At 43.4% G+C, this 23,211-nt stretch overlaps 2 protein-coding genes and 1 pseudogene across 10 annotated transcripts in view; 1 reads left to right on the top strand and 2 right to left on the bottom strand.

Annotated features, from left to right (window-relative positions):
• The window catches only part of PEX39 (peroxisomal biogenesis factor 39), a 41,710-nt gene extending 26,992 nt beyond the window's left edge, over window positions 1-14,718 (top strand). For 2 of the 8 annotated variants that reach the window (XR_011377830.1, XR_009565826.2), the window contains exons 3-4: window positions 3,339-10,625; window positions 13,659-14,717. The gene's annotated coding sequence lies outside the window, so the exon portion shown is untranslated. Of the gene's footprint in view, window positions 1-2,411; window positions 3,297-3,338; window positions 10,626-11,026; window positions 11,822-13,658 lie in introns of those variants that run through there. The other 6 variants (XR_011377831.1, XR_011377829.1, XM_070046702.1 and 3 more) reach the window with 6 other exon arrangements.
• Window positions 1,421-6,425, bottom strand: LOC115860573 (mitotic checkpoint serine/threonine-protein kinase BUB1 beta pseudogene; annotated as a pseudogene).
• RPL7L1 (ribosomal protein L7 like 1) lies at window positions 13,290-19,198 on the bottom strand. 2 transcript variants are annotated; one of them, XM_060307898.2, is made up of 7 exons: window positions 18,887-19,198; window positions 18,169-18,277; window positions 17,334-17,494; window positions 16,083-16,220; window positions 15,304-15,413; window positions 14,956-15,170; window positions 13,290-14,533 (listed from the first exon to the last, which is right to left on the bottom strand). In XM_060307898.2, exons 1-6 carry the CDS (start codon window positions 18,925-18,927, stop codon window positions 14,962-14,964), a joined length of 768 nt encoding a protein of 255 aa, XP_060163881.1. In that variant the 5' UTR covers window positions 18,928-19,198; the 3' UTR covers window positions 13,290-14,533; window positions 14,956-14,961. The 2 variants fall into 2 exon arrangements, with proteins under 2 accessions (XP_060163881.1, XP_030726571.1); XM_030870711.3 differs by having other exon boundaries at window positions 13,291-14,533; window positions 17,334-17,497; window positions 18,887-19,196.
• Window positions 19,199-23,211: the final 4,013 nt, after the last annotated feature.

The following is a 23,211-nucleotide window of genomic DNA, read 5'->3' as shown; positions in this document are numbered from 1 at the left end:
GAAAAATATATGTAATGGTTAACCTAAGAACTCCCTTAGTTTAAAACAACCCCCCACCCCCAAAAAAGTGGTTTGGGAAGCCTTATTGTGGTCTCTCCTTCCCCTCAATGGGTCTTACGGATAACAATAAAAACAGAATAATTAATTTAAATTAGGTTGTTTAACAGGAAAACAAGAAAAAGGTGAAGGGAAAGTCTAGGGACTTTTTCCCAACAAGTTGGAAATTTTCAGGTGGTTACTTAAAAATGGAATAAATAAAACAGATGTTAATGGAATTAAATTAAAGGTTTGATACAAAACTACCTAAGGTTGGATGGGCCAAAGGGACGCACTATTGGTTCCCAACATTAAAGGGCCCCAAACAAGTCTGCTCTACTTACCCCAGTTTAAAAATATATATTTAAAGGGCTGGAAAGAATTACACTGAGATACTTGACCAACAATTACTTGGGGCAACAGGCCAATTAATCAGCTTAAAAGATTGACAAAAACGCCTGAATTCCTTGGAGCCCACTGGACCACCAGGGGAGTCCCTGTCTTGCAAATCTTGACAACAGAAATGTAAATACAGCCCACAGAAACCTGAGACTGAGCCTAATTAACTCAATCAGAAAGAACCTGAAACTAAGGAAGAAAAAAAGGAAAAAGTGGCCTTTTTAAACTCAAACAGGTGGAAAGTCTCCCTCAGCCAAAATCTAATTCATAGCCTCCTTAAAGGTTTATCAAGGACAAATACAAATCTTAAGTCTTTTCCATAAATAGTAAAGGCTTAGTAATCTGAGCAAGCAAATTTAATTAATTCCAAGTGTTATTTATAAACTAGTAAGTTTATATTGTAATAACTGATTCATAACTAAGGTTTTTTTTTTTTTGGCTGTCGCACACAGCATGTGGGAGCTTAATTCCGCAACCAGGGATCAAACCCGCGTCCCTTGCAGTGGAAGCTTGGAGTCTTAAACCACTGGACCAACAGGGAACTCCCAATAACTAAATTTTTTTTTTAACAAATACTATTTTATTCTTTACAAAATACATAGTGGTCTTAAGGGTACAGGTCACAAATTACAAACGGGAAAAGCACAGGGAAAAGTTGAGAAAAATGCGTTAAATGACAACAAGGTTGTGTTCACCTAGAGGGGTGGGATAGGGAGAGTGGGAGGGAGATGCAAGAGGGAGGAGATATGGGGATGTATGTGTATGTATAGCTGATTCACTTTGTTATACAGCAGAAACTAACACACCATTGTAAAGCAAATATACTCCAATAAAGATGTTTAAAAAATGACAACAAGGTACCCATTAATACGGAATCCATTTAGAATAAAACAGTTCTTTGTTAGACAAGGCCAAGAGGAGGTACCTTGCTGAGTAGAAAATGCCGGTTACCTAGAAATATACTTCTATCAAAAAGTAGAAAAGTGTTAGTAGTGTACCTATATTAAATCATAGCATATACAGGTCCAGTGTTCCACAGTACAACCATTGGTTTTAGGCAGGAATCTGTGAGAAACTTGACTGCATATCTTGCTGGAAGAGGAAAGCCCCAGGACTGATTAACTTCCCTACCTTCCATAAAGCTTTGTTCAGGTGACTTTGGAATGTGGTGTCAAACACCCTATTCATTTCTGCCGCAAGTTCCCGCAGAACAGACACTGTGGACTCATCCCTGGCATTCAGAATCCGCACAAAGAATTTATTCCACAGTTCACCACCTTTTAGCTCAGAAATATTTTGGCTAAGTTTCCAGAGGGACCCATCCCAGAAGACCTGCAGGTGTTCCTTGAACAATAGTAAATGTGCTAAATCTGCTACACCAAACGGGGAAGAACAGTTAGCCGGGACCTTCTGTCCTTCCAGGGTCTGTACAGTCTGAAAGCCGCTGAGGTTCAAAACGTCTAGCTGTGCCCTAAGGTCAACACTGTAGGAAAAGTCCACTATCTTCAGAGCTTGATTGTTCTTCTTACAATCATCGGGATCGTGGATTCTGTTTCTAAGAATCAGACTCCTTGGACTCAAGTCACCATGGACTATTTCTGCTTTGTGTAGTTTCTCCACCATTGTCAAGAGGTTATAAATAATCAACACTGTCATTTCATGGGTCATAAAGTCACTGTATTGAAGAAGATCCTGAAGGGTGAAGCAGTTTATATATTGGTGCCAAACGATACAGCCATCTTGGTATTGATACCAGCGACACAAATTATCACACTCCTTATTTAAACGTTCCTTTAACTTGAAGTTGATATAAAAGTCCCATGGGACAGGTTGAGAAGATACCTTTATTATGGTTAACTCTGCAGAGTTTCGTGGCGTCACCCAGAATAATTTATGGTCTTCGCATAACGGGTATTCTTGTTTAATGCAGTAATCCTCATTGTCTAATTCAATTTCCTTCTCTATTTCCAAATTAGGCATTGGTCTATCTTCTACGAAAAACTCTGCAGAGGTACTCAGCTCTGGTTGGGATTTTAGCAGTTGTCTGTGGTACTGTGAACACCAGGGTGACTGAGTAGGGCTGTCTGTAGTCTCGCTAGTGAGCTCCAGTTTCTCAGGAATTTGAAGACATTTGATGGAGGAGGTGCTTGCAACTGAGGCAGAAGATCCGGAGCACCCAGAGGAGTGTGTGGCTTCACAGCTGTCTTCAATAATTGGGCCCCAAACTGCTGAACTCCACACTCCAGAGGCCCTCCTTTCCACATGCTGCCTCTCCCCTTCTGCGCAGTTCCTCCCAATAACTAAGTTTTAAAGTGAAGCTATGAGATCTCTAGTTTTGTCCGTTTATGTGTCTGTGTGTACATTATTATGAGAAGTATGTACTTCTAGAAATATCAAAATTGAAATTTAAAAAGCTCTATATAATTAACTTAAAAGTAAGGTGTTGCAAACTAAATATTTCTAAACATAGAAGACAGTGGTCAGAATGAATTACAGGTTTATGTGATCTAAGAAATATTCAATATTAAATTAACATTTCATTTTTAAAAGTATGTTTTTATTGATGTATAGTTGATTTACAATGTATTAGTGTCAGGTGTATAGCAAAGTGGTTCAGTTTTATATATATACTTTTTTTCTTTTTCAGATTTTTTTCCTGTAAAGGAAAAGAAAGTATTGAGTATAGTTCTCTGTGCCATACGTAGGTCCTTGTTGGTTAACTGTTTTATATATAGTATAACATCTGGTATTAAAGCTAGCTTAAGCTCACTGACTTAATTTAATATAGACATGTCTTACTGTATTGTACCTAGGTTTACTAAAGGTTAATACATTCATGTCTTTTTTTTTTTTTTTTTTTTGGCTGTGTTGGGTCTTCGTTGCTGTGTGCGGGCCTTCTCTAGTTGCGGTGAGTGGGGGCTACTCTTCTTGGTGGTGTGCGGGCTTCTCATTGTGGTGGCTTCTCTTGTTGTGGAGCACGGGCTCTAGGCGCACGGTGTTTGGTAGTTGTGGCTCGTGGGCTCTAGAGCACAGGCTTAGTTGTGGCTCGTGGGCTCTAGAGTGCAGGCTCAGTAGTTGTGGCGCACGGGCTTAGTTGCTCCACGGCATGTGGGATCTTCCCGGACCAGGACTTGAACCCGTGTCCTCTGCATTGGCAGGTGGATTCTTAACCACTGTGCCACCAGGGAAGCCCAGCATTCATGTTATTTCTGTTACAGACTTTGTCAACAGCAACAACAGCAACAAATTAATGTGGTAGGATAATATTTTCATAAGTTATAAAATGAAGGTAAATGAGATAGGAGTTTTCAGGTGAACTCTTTTAGAAATAATTATATCTTGGGTATGTCTGTCTAAAATAGTTTCTCTAGATTTTTGGTAACTTGAGTTTTGCTAAGTTAAGTTAAATGATGGGAATTTATTGAATGTCCAGGTCGTTTCAAATGAGATAAAATGCTGAAACATTAATTGCTAAACAGGTCTAAAGTTAATCACTTTATTCGTCTTAGGAAAGGAAAAACTAAAGATGTCTGGGTTTATTACAAACATACCTTGTACCACATTGAGGAAAGAAATTATTTTATATGTTTCTAGAGGTTATGGGATACTCCAATCAGGGAATGCTGGTATGACAAACAGCTTATAATTACTTGCTGCTTGTTGGTTTGTGCTAGAGATTAAGTTTTTTTATGTTTCTTTTTTTTGCGGTACGCGGGCCTCTCACTGTTGTGGCCTCTCCCGTTGCGGAGCACAGGCTCCGGACGCTCAGGCTCAGTGGCCATGGCTTACAGGCCCAGCCACTCTGTGGCATGTGGGATCTTCCTGGACTGGGGCACGAACCCGTGTCCCCTGCATCGGCAGGCGGACTCTCAACCACTGTGCCACCAGGGAAGCCCAGAGATTAAGGTTTTTAACAGTTAAAATTGTAGTATGTAATTAGAACTACTAAAGATAATAAGGGAAATATTTCAGTATGCAAGGAAAGTAGGATGTGTGTTTTCAGCAAAAGAAGGTATGAGGAATGGAAGTACGTTTTGTTAAGGGGAAAGAATGATTTTGTCCTAGAGCTGGTTATTTCTGTATTAAAAAAAATAAGGGACAAATTAATATGAATACAGAAACTTGTAGAAGATTTGTAAAAAGGGAGCCCTGAAAAAGGAGTTTTATACATGGTCAGGCTCATATTAGATTAAATTTAATTTCGTAAATGGATTTTGTTATTAAAAGTAGACTGGGGCTTCCCTGGTGGCGCAGCGGTTGAGAGTCCGCCTGCCGATGCAGGGGACACGGGTTCGTGCCCCGGTCCGGGAGGATCCCACATGCCGTGGAGCGGCTGGACCCCCCGTGAGCCATGGCCGCTGAGCCTGCGCGTCCGGAGCCTGTGCTCCGCAACAGGAGAGGTCACAACAGTGAGAGGCCTGCGCACTGCAAAAAAAAAAAAAAGAAAGAAAAAAAAAAAGACTGGTGCAAGACTGGATTTGGTTCTCTCTTTTAAGAGAATAAAGTTTTCTTGAAATACTGCTTTTGGTAACAGATTTTGTGAGCTTTTTTACCTTTAAGTGATCTTTTTTTTTTTTTTTGAAATTTTTTGTCACTTTGGTTAAGTGAGTGTTGTTTCACAGTGACCTGTGATCCTATTTGACCAAGTGTTAATATTTCTGACAAATATCCCAAATATCAAATTCTAACAAAAGTTCTTTTGACCTCTGGTTACCTCTGGGATGCTTCAAAGGGACCCTAAGACATCTCAGAGAGGATTATTAAACTAATTAGGCCTATTTGGTATGTTAAATTACTTGAGAAACATTGTCAAATGATTGGAGATGAGCCTTAGTTATATGGCATGGATAAATGTTATAGATATTCCAAAATTTATGTGAAATTCCTAAAATTCTGATATGCTCTGGTATAGTGTTATCAGTCATAATTCTAGTTATTATCTTAAAATGTTACATGTCATAGAAATATCCAAGTTTCTTGCCAGTTGCCTTGTAATCAGATCTTTAACCATGCCATTTAAGTCTTGTCATTTATAGACAATCATTGTTTTACTCTGAAGCTTTTATAAAATGGAAATCTTCAAGAAAATTCATAAAAAGGATTTCTGACAAATATAAGTTTCTGATAACTTTTGGATCATACCACTGAACTAGGTAACAAATTGCAAAACTAATGGAAAACCTGAACACTTCATCCAGATCATCAGAAATTAATTACATGGGACTGAATGAACTGATACACGTGATTTATAATTTTATGACTTTTTCTGTAATATCCTGGCTTTTAATCTTTGTTTTCTAGAAAAACCTTTCCTCTTATGCTATGACCTACAAAAAGTTGATAAAGTATACCTTTATAAACAAAGATGAATCATTTATCTTCTTCACTCTACCTAGTCCTTACAGAATTTGGCTTCTCCAGCTGGGTCTCCTGTGGACTTGATGGTTTATTACAACCAAATTACAGCTAGTTATACTAATCATTGTTTTAATTTGTTCTCTTTGTTTCCAGATTGTTTATGCTTTGTGTTTCTCTCTGCTGTACTATGACCTTATTAATGTTACTAGCTTTATTACGTATCCCATCTAGTTTATAAGATTGTCTCTTGCATTACCCAGTGTGTAACCAGGTCTCCAACAAAGTTAATGATGGCTAAACATCTTGAGGAAATAGATCAATAATTGTAACAGTGTGATTCTAGATATGAGAAGAAGCAACAAGGGAAAACATTTCCTGGATCATAATAGACTAGTAAGACAGGTGATCCAGAGGATTTTACATTATCGACAGGGCCTAATCCAAAAAGAGTTAACACATCGAGTAGGCTATCAACAGAATCTTTGCCTGATCTAGGAATGAGCCTTCCTAGCACCATGGGACAAAATTGGTCATGAAATGTCTCCCAAATGTTGGTCAAATTTTATTACTAAGGGGAAGCACTGTGGGTGAAAAATGTTGCCTGCCATATCAACAAAGGATGCTGCAGCCATCACGCCATCAGCCACTACAAGCGCCCCTGACGGTGAGCCCTGAGGGAACTCGAGGAGAGACAAGCGGGCTGCCACTGCCAAGCCCTCAGCCACTGCAGCCACCCGAAGGGCGCACCCTGAGGGGACTCAGGAAGGGAAAGAGCAGGATACTGGCCCTGGACAGCTAAGGTACATAGCAAAGAAATGATTTCAGTAAGCTCAGACTCTTGCATCTTCTCATACATAGAAAAGTGTTAAATTCGTTAACTTGAGATGTTTGGTTTTCTTTAGTTAACAGTCATCTTTTGATGTTCTGACTACCTGGTTTTTGCTGCAGAACTCCTGTATATCCTGTAAAGGCTGCTCCCTTACTTCTTTGGAGTGGCCTCTCAGAACTGTCTTGAGAAGCTGCCTCCCAGGCTTGAGTGCTCAGAAAGTCCACCAAATAAAACATAATTCTCAGCTTTTAGGTTGTGCATCTTTCAGTCGATGTAACTCTGAGATCTGGAGGGTGTGACTGTGTCCTGCTTAGACTAGGACCCTGGATACTGGCCACTGCTGTTTCTCTTTTGTGCATTCACCACCACCTGTCAGCTGGACTTAAGCCTCCTTGGAGCATCACTGTGGTGGTGGTGGTGGTTTTTTAATTTATTTATTTATTATTTTTGGCTGCATTGGGTCTTCATTGCTGCGCGTGGGCTTTCTCTAGTTGCGGTGAGCGGGGGCTACTCTTTGTTGCCGTGCGCGGGCTTCTCATTGCAGTGGCTTCTTGTTGTAGAGCACGGGCTCTAGGCACGAGGGCTTCAGTAGGTGTGGCTCGCGGGCTCTAGAGCACAGGCTCAGTAGTCGTGGCACACGGGCTTAGTTGCTCCGCGGTATGTGGGATCTTCCCAGGCAAGGGCTCGAACCTGTTTCCTCTGCGTTGGCAGGTGGATTCTTAGCCACTGCGCCATCAGGGAAGCCCCGCTGTGGTTGTTTTGTATTTGTATCTCTAGACAGTGAGCCTCAATTAAAAAAAAGAAAAAAAAATGTAATCCTGTTTCAGTCCTTATATGTAATTGAAACAAATCTCATACTTTACTACTTGCAGTGCATAGATGTGTTTTTATTTTTAAAATGCTACTTAGGACACACTAAACGGTTCTGACCAACTGGGAACGATTTCTTAGGAGTGTAGAAATTAGTGTTTATCTCCCGATTCAGCTTATTCTGGTGGTTGTGGAAGTGAATTTGGGATCCAAGTGGCATTTTTATTTCAGACAGCCATTCTCCAGATAGGCAGTGAAAAACAAGGCTTGATGAAAAAACTTGGCCCCAGAATGACAACGAATGAAATCTCAAAGCATAAAAAAGAGCCAGTCAACAACAACCCCTAGAACCTCAGGCTCTAAGAACCAGCTGGGTCAGGCAAGGGGCTAGAGGGTCTAGAGCCAAGGAAAAGCTTTAACTACCTTGTAAAGTCAGTCTCTTTAAATCAGCCGCATGACTCACTGCACCTACTATTGTTTCCTGAAACTAGGTCTTTTGTTCTCCCTACACCTAGAACATATCAGGTATTTATGCTGACTGTCGTGATCCCACATTAGCACACACTAATAAGACTAATTTTCCCCAGAAAAAAGGATAGTCCCATAACTTGTTCAGGGAATGGTATATAACATGGTACACAATACAGAAGAGCATAATTTTTAAAACTTCCTTTACATAGATTTCTAAGTTAAAAACTGTTGTTTTGCTTAATACTCTTAACCATGGGAGGCAGACAGGCTAGGCTATATTAGCCTCATTTTATAGGCAAGAGTGGAAACATTTCCATATTTAGTATACAACAGATCTGGGATATAAACCCTGGGGCTTCCACACTCAACTGCTCTTTTCCCGTGACTTTTTTTTTTTTTGCAGTTCGCGGGCCTCTCACTGCTGTGGCCTCTCCCGTTGCGGAGCACAGGCTCCGGACGCGCAGGCTCAGCGGCCATGGCTCACGGGCCCAGCCGCTCCGCGGCATGTGGGATCTTCCCGGACCGGGGCACAAACCAGTGTCCCCTGCATCGGCAGGCGGACTCTCAACCACTGCACCACCAGGGAAGCCCTCCCGTGACTTTTTGATACATCATTTTAAAGTAATCTGACTTCACAGTGCTTTACAGTATAAGAGTAACATCTATAACATCTCATCCTGGCAGGTTCACTCTTGAGCCAGTTAACTGTGAAATAAAATTCATATTTTATGGAAAGAGAAGAAAAATTTAAACAATCTTCTCTGCCTTTTGGCCTCCTCTCTCCCACCACTGTGCATTGTGTATCTTGTATTATGCATTGACCAAACCTTTACCATCGGCGGAAATTTCTACTCAACCATAAAGAGCAACATTCTCCTAAGACAGTTCCTTAAAGGTAACATTCCTTCTTGATAAGGGGTCACATGGTGCTCAGATGTGGATTATGTAAATTGTCAATAATATGTCATTTGATGTACAGCCCTCCTCTGTCTCAAAAAGCATATATAACTGTATCTTGACTTCTAATGGGCGGAACAATTCTCAGGGCTTTGTGAGATGCTCTTCCTGGGTTATAATCCTCAAATTTGGCTCGAATAAAATTTTCCATTTCTTTTTTAGATCGACTGATTAAAATTTTTCATCGACATATGCTTGGTGTAGTCAGCAGGATATCAGAGACTCCTGCCAGAGGCTACCGGGAGTCTATGCAGAACAAGTGCTTGGTGCCAGCGTGGGCCCATTGAGCCCCACCTGCTTCTCAGCACTCCCCAGGTGTTTTTGGTGGGTTCTCCTGATATTTGGATCTCATTGTTTGGGTGTTGATCCTAAAAGTTTTATTTGAGCTGGTTTTCACTTAAGACTTAGAGTCTTAAGGGGCACTGGTGCATTTCCTAGGCACCTAGGGCGTCTGGGCAAGAGGCCCAGGGAAACATGTGGCTGGGGTTTTGTTAAATTTGGCTTAAAAAAAAAAAGAGTTGATATATGGTCTGAACAAAACTTTTGCTAGTGAAATCAGAGACTGAATTATTCAGCGCCAAAGAATAAAGGGACATTTTGCTCCTTCCAGCCACAAGCCATCCTCAGATGACTGAGGATCTCTGGGAAGTGTCTGAGGATCAATTTTCATGATGTGTAGCGGTCCCATAGGGAAACCCCATTACAGTCATTAAGTAAGTACTGCTCATCCAGGCGGCGTGACAGAGGCTGAGCACCTAGTGTTCCGAGCACCCAAGATGGTTTTAGGCTGTCATTGGGAGAAACTGAGCCACCTAAAAGAAGTCGAACCAGAGAATTCCCTGGTGGTCCAGTGGTTAGGACTCTGTGCTCTCACTGCCAGAGGCCCAGGTTCAATCCCTGCTCAGGGAACTAAGATCCAGCAAGCCACATGGTGCAGCCAGGAAAAAAAGGTTAGTATCTGCAGATTTTGGTAACTTGAAACTAAACCAAGGTAAATTATGAGAATTCATTCACTATCTGGGTCATTTCAAGCAGGATAAAATTCTGGAACATTAATTGCTGGGGAGGTCTACGTTCTTAGAAGAGGAAAACTAAACCATAAGCATAAGTTTGTCAATCAGGAAATGCTGATATGACAAACACCATTTTTATTTATTTATTTTGGCTGCGCCATGTGCGGCATGCAGGATCTAGTTCCCTGACCAGGATTGAACTCGTGCCCCCTGCAGTGGAAGCTTGGAGTCCTAACCACTGGACCACCAGGGAATTCCAGAGAAAAATTAAGGTTTTAAGGTTAAGAATTATAAGGGAAACATTTCAGTATGCAAGGAAGTAGGATGTGTGTTTTCAGCAAAGAAGGTATGAGGATTGAAAATGCATTTTGTTAAAGGAAAAAAGGTTTTAAAAAAAAAAAAAGGTTTTGTCCTAGAGCTGCTGTTTCTGAATAGATACAGAAAGTTGTGGAAAGTTTGTGGAAAAGGAACACTGAGAGTTTTGTGCATGGTCAAAATTGGCTGAGATAAGATTGAACTTAATTAAGGAAATTTTTTTTTTTTTGCGGTACGCGGGCCTCTCACTGTTGTGGCCTCTCCCGTTGCGGAGCACAGGCTCAGCGGCCATGGCTCAGCGGCCATGGCTCACGGGCCCAGCCGCTCTGCGGCACGTGGGATCTTCCCGGACCGGGGCACGAACCTGTGTCCCCTGCATCGGCAGGCGGACTCTCAACCACTGCGCCACCAGGGAAGCCCAAGGAAATGTTTTAAAGGTAAAGTAGTATAAAACCTGAATTTGGTCCTCTAAGAGGACAAAGTTTTCTTAAAATATTGAACTGCTTTTGGTAATACATTGTGAGTTTCTTTGTGTTTAAGTGATCTGTATTTGCCATTGAGATACTTTAAGTTTTTTATTTTTTTGGCCATGCTTTTGGCTCATGGGATTTTAGTTCCCCGACCAGGGATCGAACCTGGGGCCCTGGCAGTGTGCGCACTGAGTCTTGATCACTGAACCACCAGGAAATTCCCTGCTATTGAGAACTTTTATCGTCACGCTGGTTAAGTGAATTGGTATTGTTTCACAGTGACCTGTGATTCTATTTGACCAAATGTTTTAAAACTTTTTTTTTTTCGGTACGCGGGCCTCTCACTGTTGTGGCCTCTCCCGTTGCAGAGCACAGGCTCCGGACGCGCAGGCTCAGCGGCCATGGCTCACGGGCCCAGCGGCTCCGCGGCACGTGGGATCCTCCCAGACCGGGGCACGAACCCGTGTCCCCAGCATCGGCAGGCGGACTCTCAACCACTGCGCCACCAGGGAAGCCCATAACTTTTTGATATTTTTGACAAACTTTCCTAAGATCAAATACTAAATGAAGGTCATTTGACCTCTAACTTTGAGGTTTTCCAAAGGGTCCCTGGAGCACCTCAAAATATTTGTTTTCTCTCCATCTCAGAGAGAGGAATATTTGGTATGTTAAATGGGGAGCAGTTAAATAGATGGTGATAAAACTTTAGTTTATGTCATATGTGTAAACATTATTAATATATACATTCTAGAAATTAAGTGGAACTCCCAAAATTCTGGTATGTCCTGGTAAGTGATATCAGTCATAATTTTAGTGTATGTCACAGCAGTAACCAAGTTTCTTTTCAATTGCATTGTAATCAAGTTCTTTAACCTTGACTCTTAAAGTCTTTTGTCATTTATAGCTAGCTATATGGTCAGTTAACCAGATATTTGGTAGAAATGAGGTTAACTTTAGAAAGAAAAAGATTATGTTTCAGTGATATTCTAGTTTTGTTAATTCAGGCATTTACTGGCTAAGACTCACTTCTCAGATAGCTCCTTGCAAAGTTTAATTAAAAGGACACTGTTTCTGAAGGCTATCACAGTACTCTAACTTTGGATGAAGATCAGATCCACCGTGACCTGCAACCAGGACATTATTCATATTGGAAAAGACATCAGGTAAAGGACTCCTTGGGCTTCCCTGGTGACGCAGTGGTTGAGAGTCCGCCTGCCAATGCAGGGGACACGGGTTCGTGCCCCGGTCTGGGAAGATCCCACATGCCGCGGAGCGGCTGGGCCCGTGAACCGTGGCCGCTGAGCCTGCTTGTTGGGAGCCTGTGCTCCGCAACGGGAGAGGCCACAACGGTGAGAGGCCCGCGTACCGCAAAAAAAAAAAAAAAAAAAGACTCCTTGCAGCCGTGTTGGAAGGGACCATATCAGGCCTCTCCTGAATGAACTGAAACTCGCTTTTGTTCTTTTTAATACATTTACTTATTTTTGGCTGCGTTGAGTCTTCGTTGCTACACGCGGGCGTTCTCTAGCTGTGGCGAGTGCCACAGCTAGAGCGGTGCGCCGGCTTCTCATTGCGATGGCTTCTCTTGTTGCAGAGCACGGGCTCTAGAGCACAGGCTCAGTAGTTGTGATGCATGGGCTTAGTTGCTCCATGGCATGTGGGATCTTCCTGGACCGGGGCTCGAGCCCGAGTCCCCAGTTTTGGCAGGCGGATTCTTAACCACTGCACCACCAGAGAAGCCCTGGCAGGTAGATTATTAACCATTGCATCACCAGGAAGCCCAGTGAGACCCCCTTTGACCAGCTAATTAATGCTGCCTGTTCTGGCCATAAATAATCCTTTATATTAGATGTTGAGTATCAGGTAGCTCCTAACGGGAACCAGTGGATTTATGGAACAAGTTTATGACCTTGGCTGTCCCCAGTAGGGAGATTCACAATTGGTTTCCCTTGGTCACTTACTTACAGGCAGCCTTGGAAATAGTTCCTGCCAAGCTGTCAGTCTGCCTTTAGTGCAGGCACACTGGTTTCTATCAGTTTTCCAATGGTACTACCATTTGGCCGTGATATTTAATTCACCTCATGACCCATGAGGAGTCAAACTTTTGCTCTGAACAACCCTCTCTCCCAGTTTAGAGGAAGTATTGATACTACGAAAATGGTTTGGTCCAGAATTTTGGCTTGAACTTTTGCTAATAACATTGTTCCTCCTCCTACGAATTTAAATGAGTTTGTGGAACTTACAAGGTGATAGTTTCTTGCCTTTCACACTGTGTCATTTGCTCCTACTAAGATAATGATGTTTGAATGACTTGGAACTATAGGTCACATCTATAGTTTTCTATAAAATTATGGACATACACAATGTACATGCAAGGAAAACTGGCTTAAGTACCTTTTTGGACAACTTGGAATTGGCTGTCAATCCTTGACAAATATTCTGCCAGTACAACCCTCTAAAAGAGAGAACCGGGCTACTAGGAGCCGGCATCAAGGGACATGATAGACACTGAGGCGGGCAAGCAGCCCCCTAGCTTTGAGGGACCAAACATTTGGTCACCTAATGCTTTCTGTCAAAAGATTAATGATCAACAGGGGCAAACTGTAAGATACACATTTTATGGCAAGACAAGAAAAATTTAAACAACAAATCTGTGCCCTGCCTCTCCCACCATGTGTGCTGTGTTGTCTGCGTTATGCATTGACCAAACCTTCCCCATCAGCAGAAATTTCCACTCAACCATAAAGAGAAACGTTCTCCTAAGACAACAATTTCTTAAGGGTAAAATTCCTTCTTGATAAGGGGTCACATGGTGCTCAAGTCTGGATTATGTAAATTGTCAATTATATGTCATTTGATGTACAACGCTCCTCTGTCTCAAAAAGCTTATACAACTGTGTCTTGACTTCTAATGGGCAGAACAGTTCTCAGGGCTTTGTGAGATGCTCCTCGTGGGTTATAATCCTCAAATTTGGCTCGAATAAAATTTTGTTTCTTTTTTAGATCAACTGATTAAAGGCACAGGGGCTCAGCAATCTACATGTTAATAGGAAACACCCACTGGCTTGAAGGGAAAAAAGCCACCTTGGTAAGCCTTGGTCTTCCACAGGGCACAGAACCAGAGGACACTAGCAAGGTCAGAGCCCAAGTGACCAATCCTGGTAGAGCAGGACTTCTTCACATAAGATGCCTGGGTCCCTGAGAAAGATCTACCAACACCCTACACTTCCAAGAAAAAAACTGGAGTGTATGCATGTTTGTTTTCCTGGGGAAAGGGTCCTTCCCTTCGCATAGATCCAAGAGTCGGTTAAAATCCTGAGCTAGAGCAAAGCACTAAGCCAGCTGCAAAGATGATAATAAGGAAGCTACCAGATACACCCAGAGCCAGCCAGTCGGAGAGCTCACTAAGCCGTCACGGAAGTTAGAACACAGACTCACAGCAGACAACAGGGCATTGTTTTTGTGCGCTTCTTTCTAACTGTATTTCAAGTTCTTTCTAAAACAAGGCCCTTGGATACCCCAGGTTCAATATGCCCCTGGGCCTGGTCCACTGCTGTCTTGTATTCATATGTGGGTATTTGTTCGTTCACCAACATTAAATCCCAGGATAGGTGTGATAAAACAGGACTCCCTCCTCCATGGCACAAGTCCTTTGCTGGTTTGAGGTGGACGGCGGTCTTCGCAGAAAACACACAGGAACTTTTTCTTGGAACTGAAGTGGGATGAAAAGTGCCTGCCCTGAACATCACCATCTTTTCCCTGACCCTTCCCCTCCAGTTTCTGAAGATACAGCAGAAAATAATCTTGCTTGAAGACACTGGGTAACAATTCCATAAAACAAAAACACATGCTTCCAATGCACTGTGCTTTCAGATGTGCTGAGGAAGAAAAACACAATTTCATTAATTCAAATGCAACTTGGCACCTAAGAGTAATCACAATAAAGAGCAATTTCAAAGAATTAACATTCCTTCAGCAAGTGATGATTTAGATCTTCAGGTCCTTTTTGAAATTAGTTTTCAATATTATTCTCTCTCCACCTCCAGCTAAATGACCACAGCAACACAGAAGGTTTTCTGGTTAGTCAGTGTTTTCTATCCTGTAACTCTTGGGGTACACAAAACCCCATGCCCTAGCCAGGCATTCACTGTTCCAAGTATCTCCATCCATTAGACTTGGGAATACCAGCCCCCCTACCCCGAGTTATTCTCATACATTCGTAAATGCAAAAAGATCTTTTAAGAGGCAAGGCATAGCCCATCCAAAGTCAGCCCAAGGGCAGTTTTCAGCCCTGCCTTACCTGGGTTTAGTTCAGCTGCCGGATGAGCTGATTGATGCGTTCACCTCGATAGCCAGGTGAGCCCACTTCCTTGAGGAAGCCCACTCTATTCTTGGTAGCGTGACGGGCTACTGAGAGTTGGAAAGGGCGCAAGAATCCTGAGATCACCTGAAAATTCTTCCCCGGAAAGGCAATTTCGTGAATGAGGTCTTCCAAGCAAATGACACCAAACTTCCCTAAGAAACATAAAGTTCAGATTCCTTTATTCATTTTCCCAGCACACACAGTGAGGCTCTTATATGCCAGAGCTCGGCACTCTGGCAGGTTCTTGGGACTCTTTCTGCTCCAACTCCTAAGGTGTTCACTTACCCAGGTGCTCCTCAATCACCGTGTTGTCTGTCAAAGGGATGATTTTATTCTTGACCTTGGCTTGTCCACGTTTCAAGATGAGTTCCCGAACTGACTTCAAATTTGGAAATCTATGTGTGGCAGAGTAAAATACAACCTCAGCCACCTCCCCACGGCCACCAGGCACACTGTATTAACTGGCCACACAGTCCAGCAGCCTGGCTAAGGATTCTACCAACCCCCCTCCCCAACGTGTCCTGCAACATGCTGCAGCTGGGATGCCTGGAAATTCACCTGAAGGAGGTGAAAAACCCAAGCAGCCCTATGTAATTAGAAATTAAAATTTATGCATACAAACGCTCACCAAATAAAGATTTAGTTTCCAGGCAAAAATACGTCCTGGCTTATCGTCTAGGACTTTGGCCTTAAGTGACCCTATTCAAGAGTTTGAAATGAAATCCAAGGCTTTTTTGGGTTTTACTGTTTGAAGGAATACTACCTAGCTCTGCTTCAAGATTCCAAGAATTAATCTGTCCTCTACTCGTCTTACTCAGCCTTAGCCTACAGCTGACCAAGCCCTGCCACAGCCCTGTTCAGACCATTATCAGCCGCTCTGGGAACCCCCGCTCTACCCGCCCCGTGTTCTGAGACTCAAGGCTGGCAGCTGATTCCTGGTGACTGTGGTCGCAGCAAAACGTCCCCTGGACACGGCAACATGAGCACTGGAGGACAGCACCCTGTGCCTCCCAATGTTCTCAACCTTCTCAAACATGTGAATTCACACAAAAATCCATACTCACCCCCAGGTCACATAAGGTTCCACTATACGAAGCGTTTTTATGGTCCGAGGAGTTACTTGCATAAAGACACCACTGAAAATCTTACTCAGGCGAAGTCTTGCGATGGTCCTCTGCACCAGTAAACTCACCCCATTAATCCTGAAATGAACACCAGAGCAAGTCAGGCTCTGTCCAGCAAGCACCCATGAAATGTCTGCCACTACTGGGCACCCAGAGGGTAGGACACAGACTGTGACTTACAAAGTGCAACTGAATGGGAAGCAGCTATGTAAACAGGTCATTTCCATGCTATGTGGAGCAATACCCGAGGTGCTAAGGGAACAGAAATGATCCCTGAATTTGTGTGTGTGTGGGGTTGAACACATCAAGCTAAGGAAGCCAGGCTTGCTTCTGTGAGCATTAAAAGCTATGGAAGATTTTAAGGACTTCCCTGGTGGTCCAGTGGTTAGGACTCCAAGCTCTCACTGCCGAGGGTCTGGGTTCAGTCCTGGTCAGGGAACTAAGATCCTACAAACCACACAGCAGGGCCAAAAAAAAAAAAACCCAGAAAAAAACAAACTATGGAAGATTTTAATAAAGGAGACATGATCAGATTTGTTTGGCCATCACTGAGGGAGCATATAAAACAAAATAGTGCATGACACCAGAGTCCGGGAAACCCAGCTAGAAAGCTGATGTGATAGTCCAGGAAAGAGATTATGGCAGTGGTAGGAGACTCATACATATTTAAAACCCACGGGTGACTGGGTAGGGAAACAGAGGCAGAGCTGTATGTGCTGATAGGAATAAGTAAGGTATCACTAAACGTGGAAAAAGCTTTCTGTACTCTCCCCAGCACTGAACATGCTCCATCCACTCGACCCTGGTTCAGTTCCTAGAAGATGCCTTGATCCCCCACTTCAGGACTTTTTCCATCTGTGCCTGGAAAGCCTTCTCCCAACCCTTTCATGTTTGTAGGTCTCACCTTCAAGTTCCTGCTTCCCAGTGTCCCAAACCATGACACACCACACCGAGGGCCCCTTGTCCCCACATCCAGCACTTTACCCTCAAAGCAGTCAGTGTATTCTCATGTCTGTTTGCTTAAGCTCAGTCTCCCTAATCTTGAAGACAAAATCTATGTTTTGCTCAACCCTGAATTCCTAGCATAACTTGCATTAATGGCTTAAGGCCTACTATCTCATGTCTCTAAAAAGGGCCTAAAGCTGAACCAATAGTTTGCCCCAGCCTCATGAAATCCAGCAAGTTCCCTACCTTTCGATGCGTAAAACAAAGGCTAAGGAATGTTTATCTGGCACTTCCAAGCCATGAGGTTTCACTTCTAGTCGTCTGAGTCGCACCTTGTCACGTAGTTGCCGCCAGGAATCATGTAGGAACCATTCTAGTCGCTTAAACTTGATCTCTTTTCCTTTCCTCTGCTACAGAGAAGGCAAACCATCACCGTTTTATGCCTCTGGTCATCTTTACTTCCACAACAGTAATTCATTAGTCACTACTGATAAAGCTTATTTCCCCCTATGTTCTGGAAAGGGGTGCAGACAAACATTCTCTATTCCTATATAGTGGGAAAACCAAAATACCCGAGTGAAGGTGATGTTGAGAAAACTTGGAAACTTATTGGGAAAAGTCCCTGCTAAATAAACAAAAACCCAATTAATTTACGTGCTGTCAGCCAATGTTTACCAGCAAGTGTTTATGGAACCTAACACTATGTTAGGCATCATAAAGCTCACACTTCTTTTGTTACCTGCCTCCAAAATACGTATTTCTCCAAAAACATTTAGCAAATAGCAAAAATCGTTTGGTATATTAAAAAAGTTTTCTTTCAGGTACACAAGCATGTTTGGTCTCTCAAGTCACTTGGTATATACCTGGAACTCTCCATTCACTTTTTCCTTAACAACTTTATGCCAGTATTTTGTTCGCTGAAAGTGATACATATTTGCTAAGCAAAGACAAGAACCCTATACCTTGCATAATCCAACCGATGGGAGAAGAGACTGTCAGTACCAAATCTAGTTCAACACATGCTGGATAAAACTCATCAAATACAAATTCTAATTCCCTCCACCTGGTTCTCCACCATTACCTCCTTCCTTTGCAAAAGCGCCTGCTTTGCCTGGGTGGCTTTCAGGGCCTGATAAGCCTTCCTCTTTTTCAGGAGATTTTCTGGAACCAAAGGGATCTTTTTTCTTGGCCTGACACAGAAAATGGAGACAAACGATAGTATTAAGTAAACAAATCTTCAGTGGATTTCCGAAACATATCCTGGGCTTCGGGAAACATTACTGTCTTCAAATTACTAAGGACTGAGGCGCCTCTTAAATCTGTGGTTTCTGGCTCCAGTCTTCAAAATGGACCTCTCACATTCCCTCGTCTCCAAAACCTTTTCAAAAGTCATGAGCCCCTTAACCACTGGTCCTCATATACGTCAACAGAGCTTTTAGTGCCACAGCTTTACAGACACCATCAGCGATGAGATTCGGCCCCGTGGGGCTGGGACGGGTGCAGACCCATCTGTAGGGGTAACACTTAAGCCAGGCTGGAGTAACCCACTCTCCAGCCCCAATGCCTAAAAGTCAATCCTCTCCCCTTGAGGTAACCCGAACTCGACCGCAGCCCCCTCCGCCCGCCCACCCACCCAACCCCTACGGCTCCTTACTCCTCCCTCTGTAATCTGGAACCTTTCCTATTCTCTCCCTTCAGTCCACAATTATCCTTATTTTCCGCCACCGGGAAATAAACACTGTGGATGGCACCGGATGCTCGAGACGCCAAGCCAGCGGCTCACAACCCCCAAAACTTACTCTTCCTCCGCCATCTTTCCAACTCTGCGGCTATTGCTCATGCGCAGCCCCACCGCGTGGGGAAGAGAGAAACTTCTCTGTTTACTCGACCATAGAGACGTCTACTCTAGCCCATGGAGGGGCGGTCCGGGCCGTTTTAGCGGCAGTGAACAGCTGAGGTTTTGCTAATCCCGATTCCCGCCAAAAGTTGCACAAAGCTTCCTTCGCACCGCTTCGAAGCTTTTTAGAGCCGTGTTATCTTCAAAACACAGCCTTTTTTATTCCAGCTGTACTCTCATAATGCTGGAGGCCACAGTGTAAACAAACAACGAAACGCTTCCCACAATGCACCGACTTCCGGTGGGGGTGGGAGCTGCTCCTCCAATTTCCGCTCGCTGGGCTGCACGTTTCCTTTTCTGGGTGGGGAGAGCTGGGGCTATGGTTTTGCCTCTCACGTGTGGGTGGAGCTGTGTATGGACTACCTAGGACGGTGAAAAAAGGCAACTCTGATTCTGTCGGCCTGGCTCCGTCAGTGGGTCCCTGAGCAAGTTCTTTAATCCCTCTGTCCCTTAGTTTCCTTTACCCATTAAATTGACATAATGATGGATCTTGCTATAGCCTTAGGCGAGTTATATGAGCTACTCCATATAAAGCGTTTAGCACAAAGTCTGGCAGTAAGCAGTTAACACTTTGTTAATTATTATTGAACCGAAAACTAGAAATTCCAACTTACCAAGTCAGGACCTTCCCTCATATAGTTCTTAACCACCTGCCATATGCTTCCTTCTTTCCCGGTCTTCATAAAACAATGAAAAGTCCCCTCCTGTGTTTTTCTGAAACCTCTAGAGCAGGCGCGTCTCAAGCATTAATGTGCATAGGAGTAACCTGAGGATCTTGTTAAAACGCACATTTTTTATTCAGGAGGGGGCGGGGGTCGCTATTCTGCACTTTAAACATGCTTCAAAGTGATGGGGATACTTCACGTCTGTGACCAGCAGAGTTCTTGAGTAGGCTCTATCCTTCTGAATTCCTTCAGCAAGTTGTTATATTTTTAACATTTCTTCGCCATGATACTAGGAGAGCAGAGATCATGCCTGCCTTGCTCATCACTGATCCTAAGAGTCTAGCACAGGTTTTTCAGTCTCGGCACTATTGGCATTTGGGGCGAGACAATTCTTTGTAACGGAGGCTGTCCTGTGCATTGTAGGATGTTTAGCAGCATTCTACCCACTGCATGCCAGTAGCATCCCCACCCCAGTGGTGACAACAAAACTGTTTCCAGGCATTGCCAAATGTCTAGCACAGTATGTATATTTCTCTTAAGGTCTAAGGCAATGTCATATTTTGACAGTGCTTACAGGCATATCCACAGACTTTATCCTGTATTGTTTGGCTTGTTTTTCCTGATTAGACTGGCTTCTCTGGAGGCTGAGAAGTTGTCACATACTTCTCTGAATCTTCTACAGCACCTCTGACAACAATGGGCACCTGCAGGGGCTTGTTAACCATCTTAAGCGCAAGGCATCGTATTGGTATGTGCTATGTAATTAGTTCAACCAGAAAGACAGTACCTTGCGCAGAGCGCAGTAGCTGATGAATAAACGTCAAAGGTCTACATAGTCTTCAGAGTCACAGGCTATGGCGTGAGCCTCATTTTTACTCGCTCTTTCAGCACCTCACCATGTGTCTTACTTTGTGGAAAGGCAAAAACAGAAAGGTTGGCAAACTGTAAAGTGTCCATTAAATAGTAAACAAGAAACAAAAAAAGTAAACATTTTGTAACTTCCCTGTCTACAGATAAAAGGTAGGTTCTGTGCTACTGAAGGTATTTCAGAGGTATTAACAATACAATACTCCTGGCTGAAAGACTCGGAGGCGGGGATTCAGGAAAGGCTTTCCAGTGCCAGCAGATGGTGCTAGAAGAGCACTTATTCTCAGTGTGGAAGCCATCGTTCCACCAGACTGATCCAAAGAAAAAAGAGACAGAGTCCTCCTGAACCCAAACATGTTCACTAACTGAAAACATGCTTACTGATCATTGAGCATATGCCCTGGGCCCTGGGCAAGACATGAGATTTTTAACTGACATTCCTGAATGAGGATGGGGCAGGGCCATTTACAGCCTCAAGAATCTTATTCTTTTTAGCCTGTCCTCATAGGCCTCTGTTCTCTTTTTTCTTGACCATTTCAGTTGTCCATCATTAGGGAATAGTTAAAAAATGTATGGAAGACCATGCAATTATACGGAGTGAGGTAGGTCTTTGTGTCCCGAAATCTCGATGGGGAGTATTTTTTATTTTTTTGCCCACCGACATCCATCCATTTCTCTTTTGGACTGATCGCTCCCTCATTGAATAGTCTTTGGAGGGTGGGGTATCTAATCCAAACACACTTGCCCTCCCAGTACATAAACTGAAGGGGTCTTTGGAAAATCTTTTCAACTCCTCCCACTTCTCCATAAGACCCTCTCTTCCAGGTTTTGAATCTTCAGCAGAGTGATGTTGGAAGAAGAGGAGGAGACTTCGGTTTTGTTTTTTTTTTGCGGTATGCGGGCCTCTCACTGTTGTGGCCTCTCCCGTTGCAGAGCACAGGCTCCGGACGCGCAGACTCAGCGGCCATGTCTCACGGGCCCAGCAGCTCCGTGGCACGTGGGATCTTCCCGGACTGGGGCACGAACCCGTGTCCCCTGCATCGGCAGGCGGACCCTCAACTACTGCGCCACCAGGGAAGCCCAAAGGAGGAGACTTTTAAGGATTTCCACCTACTAAGACCTCTTGCAGTTTTCTTATTCCTATCTTTCTCAAGCCCTTTTTTTTTTTTTAATATTTATTTATTTAGGCTGTGCTGGGTCTTAGATGTGGCACGCAGGATCTTTGTTGTGGCATGTGGGATCTTTAGTTGCAGCATGCATGCAGGATCTAGTTCCCCAACCAGGGATCAAACCCGGGTACCCTGCATTGGGAGCTTGGACTCTTACCCACTGGACCACCAGGGAAGTCCCTCTCAAGCCTTTAAGTTCTTCAATCTTCCCTTTAATTTTTATCCTTCCTATAAAACTCCTTTATGCTGGTTAACCAAGCAGACTGGTCTCTGATGCTTAAAACCAAAGAATCCTGACTATAAAACTGCAGATATTTGGTTACATTTGAAAACGCAAGATACAGAAGAGAATAGGGTGTTAAGAGAGTGGTTCCCAGTTGTTTTGTTGTTTTTGTTTCTTGGCTATAGATGTACTTGTATATAACAGTTTTGGAAGGATGTACAAGAAAGAGTTGATGGGGGTTATTTTTGGGAAATGGGAGGAAGACTTACAGTTGTGCTTTGCCTTTGTTTATCACTTACGTATTAGTTTAAGAAAGCGTTCTCTGGGTAATTAGGTTCTTGTGATTTGCCTGTTTTAGAAACCACTTGACTATACTTTTTTTTTAAAGACTCCTTTCAGGACCAACATTTTGTGGTTCTTTGAATTGACTCCAGGATCCCTTTCCTAACATATCCCACAATAAGTTATTTCAGTATTGTCTGCATTTGGGGATTATTTGGAATCCATGCCTTCTCGGTAAGGCAAAACCACCACACCCCACACACCGAAAAGGGGGCTCAATTTGCAATTTCCCATCTGCCCCAAACCTCTTTCTTGGATTATGACCCTTCTTGCAGTTGACTTCGTTTTGCTTCAAGTTTTCCTTGTTGCTTCCTCAGAGAGTGATGTGGGTTACCAGGAGGCAAGTGGGAAGAGCAGCCAGATGAGCCTGGAGTCAGGGAAGACAACATGGACAACAGCTTTTGATCCTGATGCAAAACGAGCAAAGGGAGCAAAAGTGAGAAGGAAAAGGAGAGAACAGCTGGAGGGCAGCAGCCTTCTGAGGGTCGAGGGTAGACACAGGAGAGCTAGGGTAGGAAGGAGACAGTGTGCAGTAGGTAAGAATAAATGCAAAATGGAAAAAACCCAAACCTCTTCTCAATTATTTCGGGGATAATGGAACATTAGCTTTTCCTACCTTCCACACTTCTTCAGTAAGACTTCATTTTACACCCTAAGAAGTAGAGGGTCGGGACAAGTCTTCCTAGTTTATCTGCAAGGAAGCTGAGGCTGAGAGTAACTTGCACAAAGGTGTCTGATGATGGGTTAGGTGAAGTCCTGGGACCTGTTTCCAGATTCTGCTGCCAAAGGCACCTTCTGCACCCGCCCGCCTCCCACCCCCCATTGTACTGCTTTCCTTGACCTTCACAGACACGATTTTTCCCTAAGGATCTCACCTTTGAAAGTGTTTTCAAAGGCCAGGCTCCAGCACATGCCTAAAAGGAATATAGATGAGGGACTCATACAGGCCTTTTACCTGCAG

The sequence above is a fragment of the Globicephala melas genome, chromosome 11 (assembly GCF_963455315.2).
Source record: "Globicephala melas chromosome 11, mGloMel1.2, whole genome shotgun sequence".
NCBI lineage: Eukaryota > Metazoa > Chordata > Mammalia > Artiodactyla > Delphinidae > Globicephala > Globicephala melas.
The sequence above is the reverse complement of the archived record's forward strand: the minus strand, read 5'-3'. Positions and strand labels throughout refer to the sequence as shown.

Excerpts from the sequence above, each read along its gene's own strand:
- RPL7L1 (XM_030870711.3), bottom strand. The coding sequence starts at position 18,927 with ATGAGCAATAGCCGCAGAGTTGGAAAGATGGCGGAGGAAGA. Across the intron at positions 16,221-17,333 it reads TTTGTTTTACGCATCGAAAG|GATTAATGGGGTGAGTTTAC; the intron begins GTAGGGAACTTG and ends TGTTCATTTCAG. Across the intron at positions 15,171-15,303 it reads GGTGATTGAGGAGCACCTGG|GGAAGTTTGGTGTCATTTGC; the intron begins GTAAGTGAACAC and ends TATGTTTCTTAG.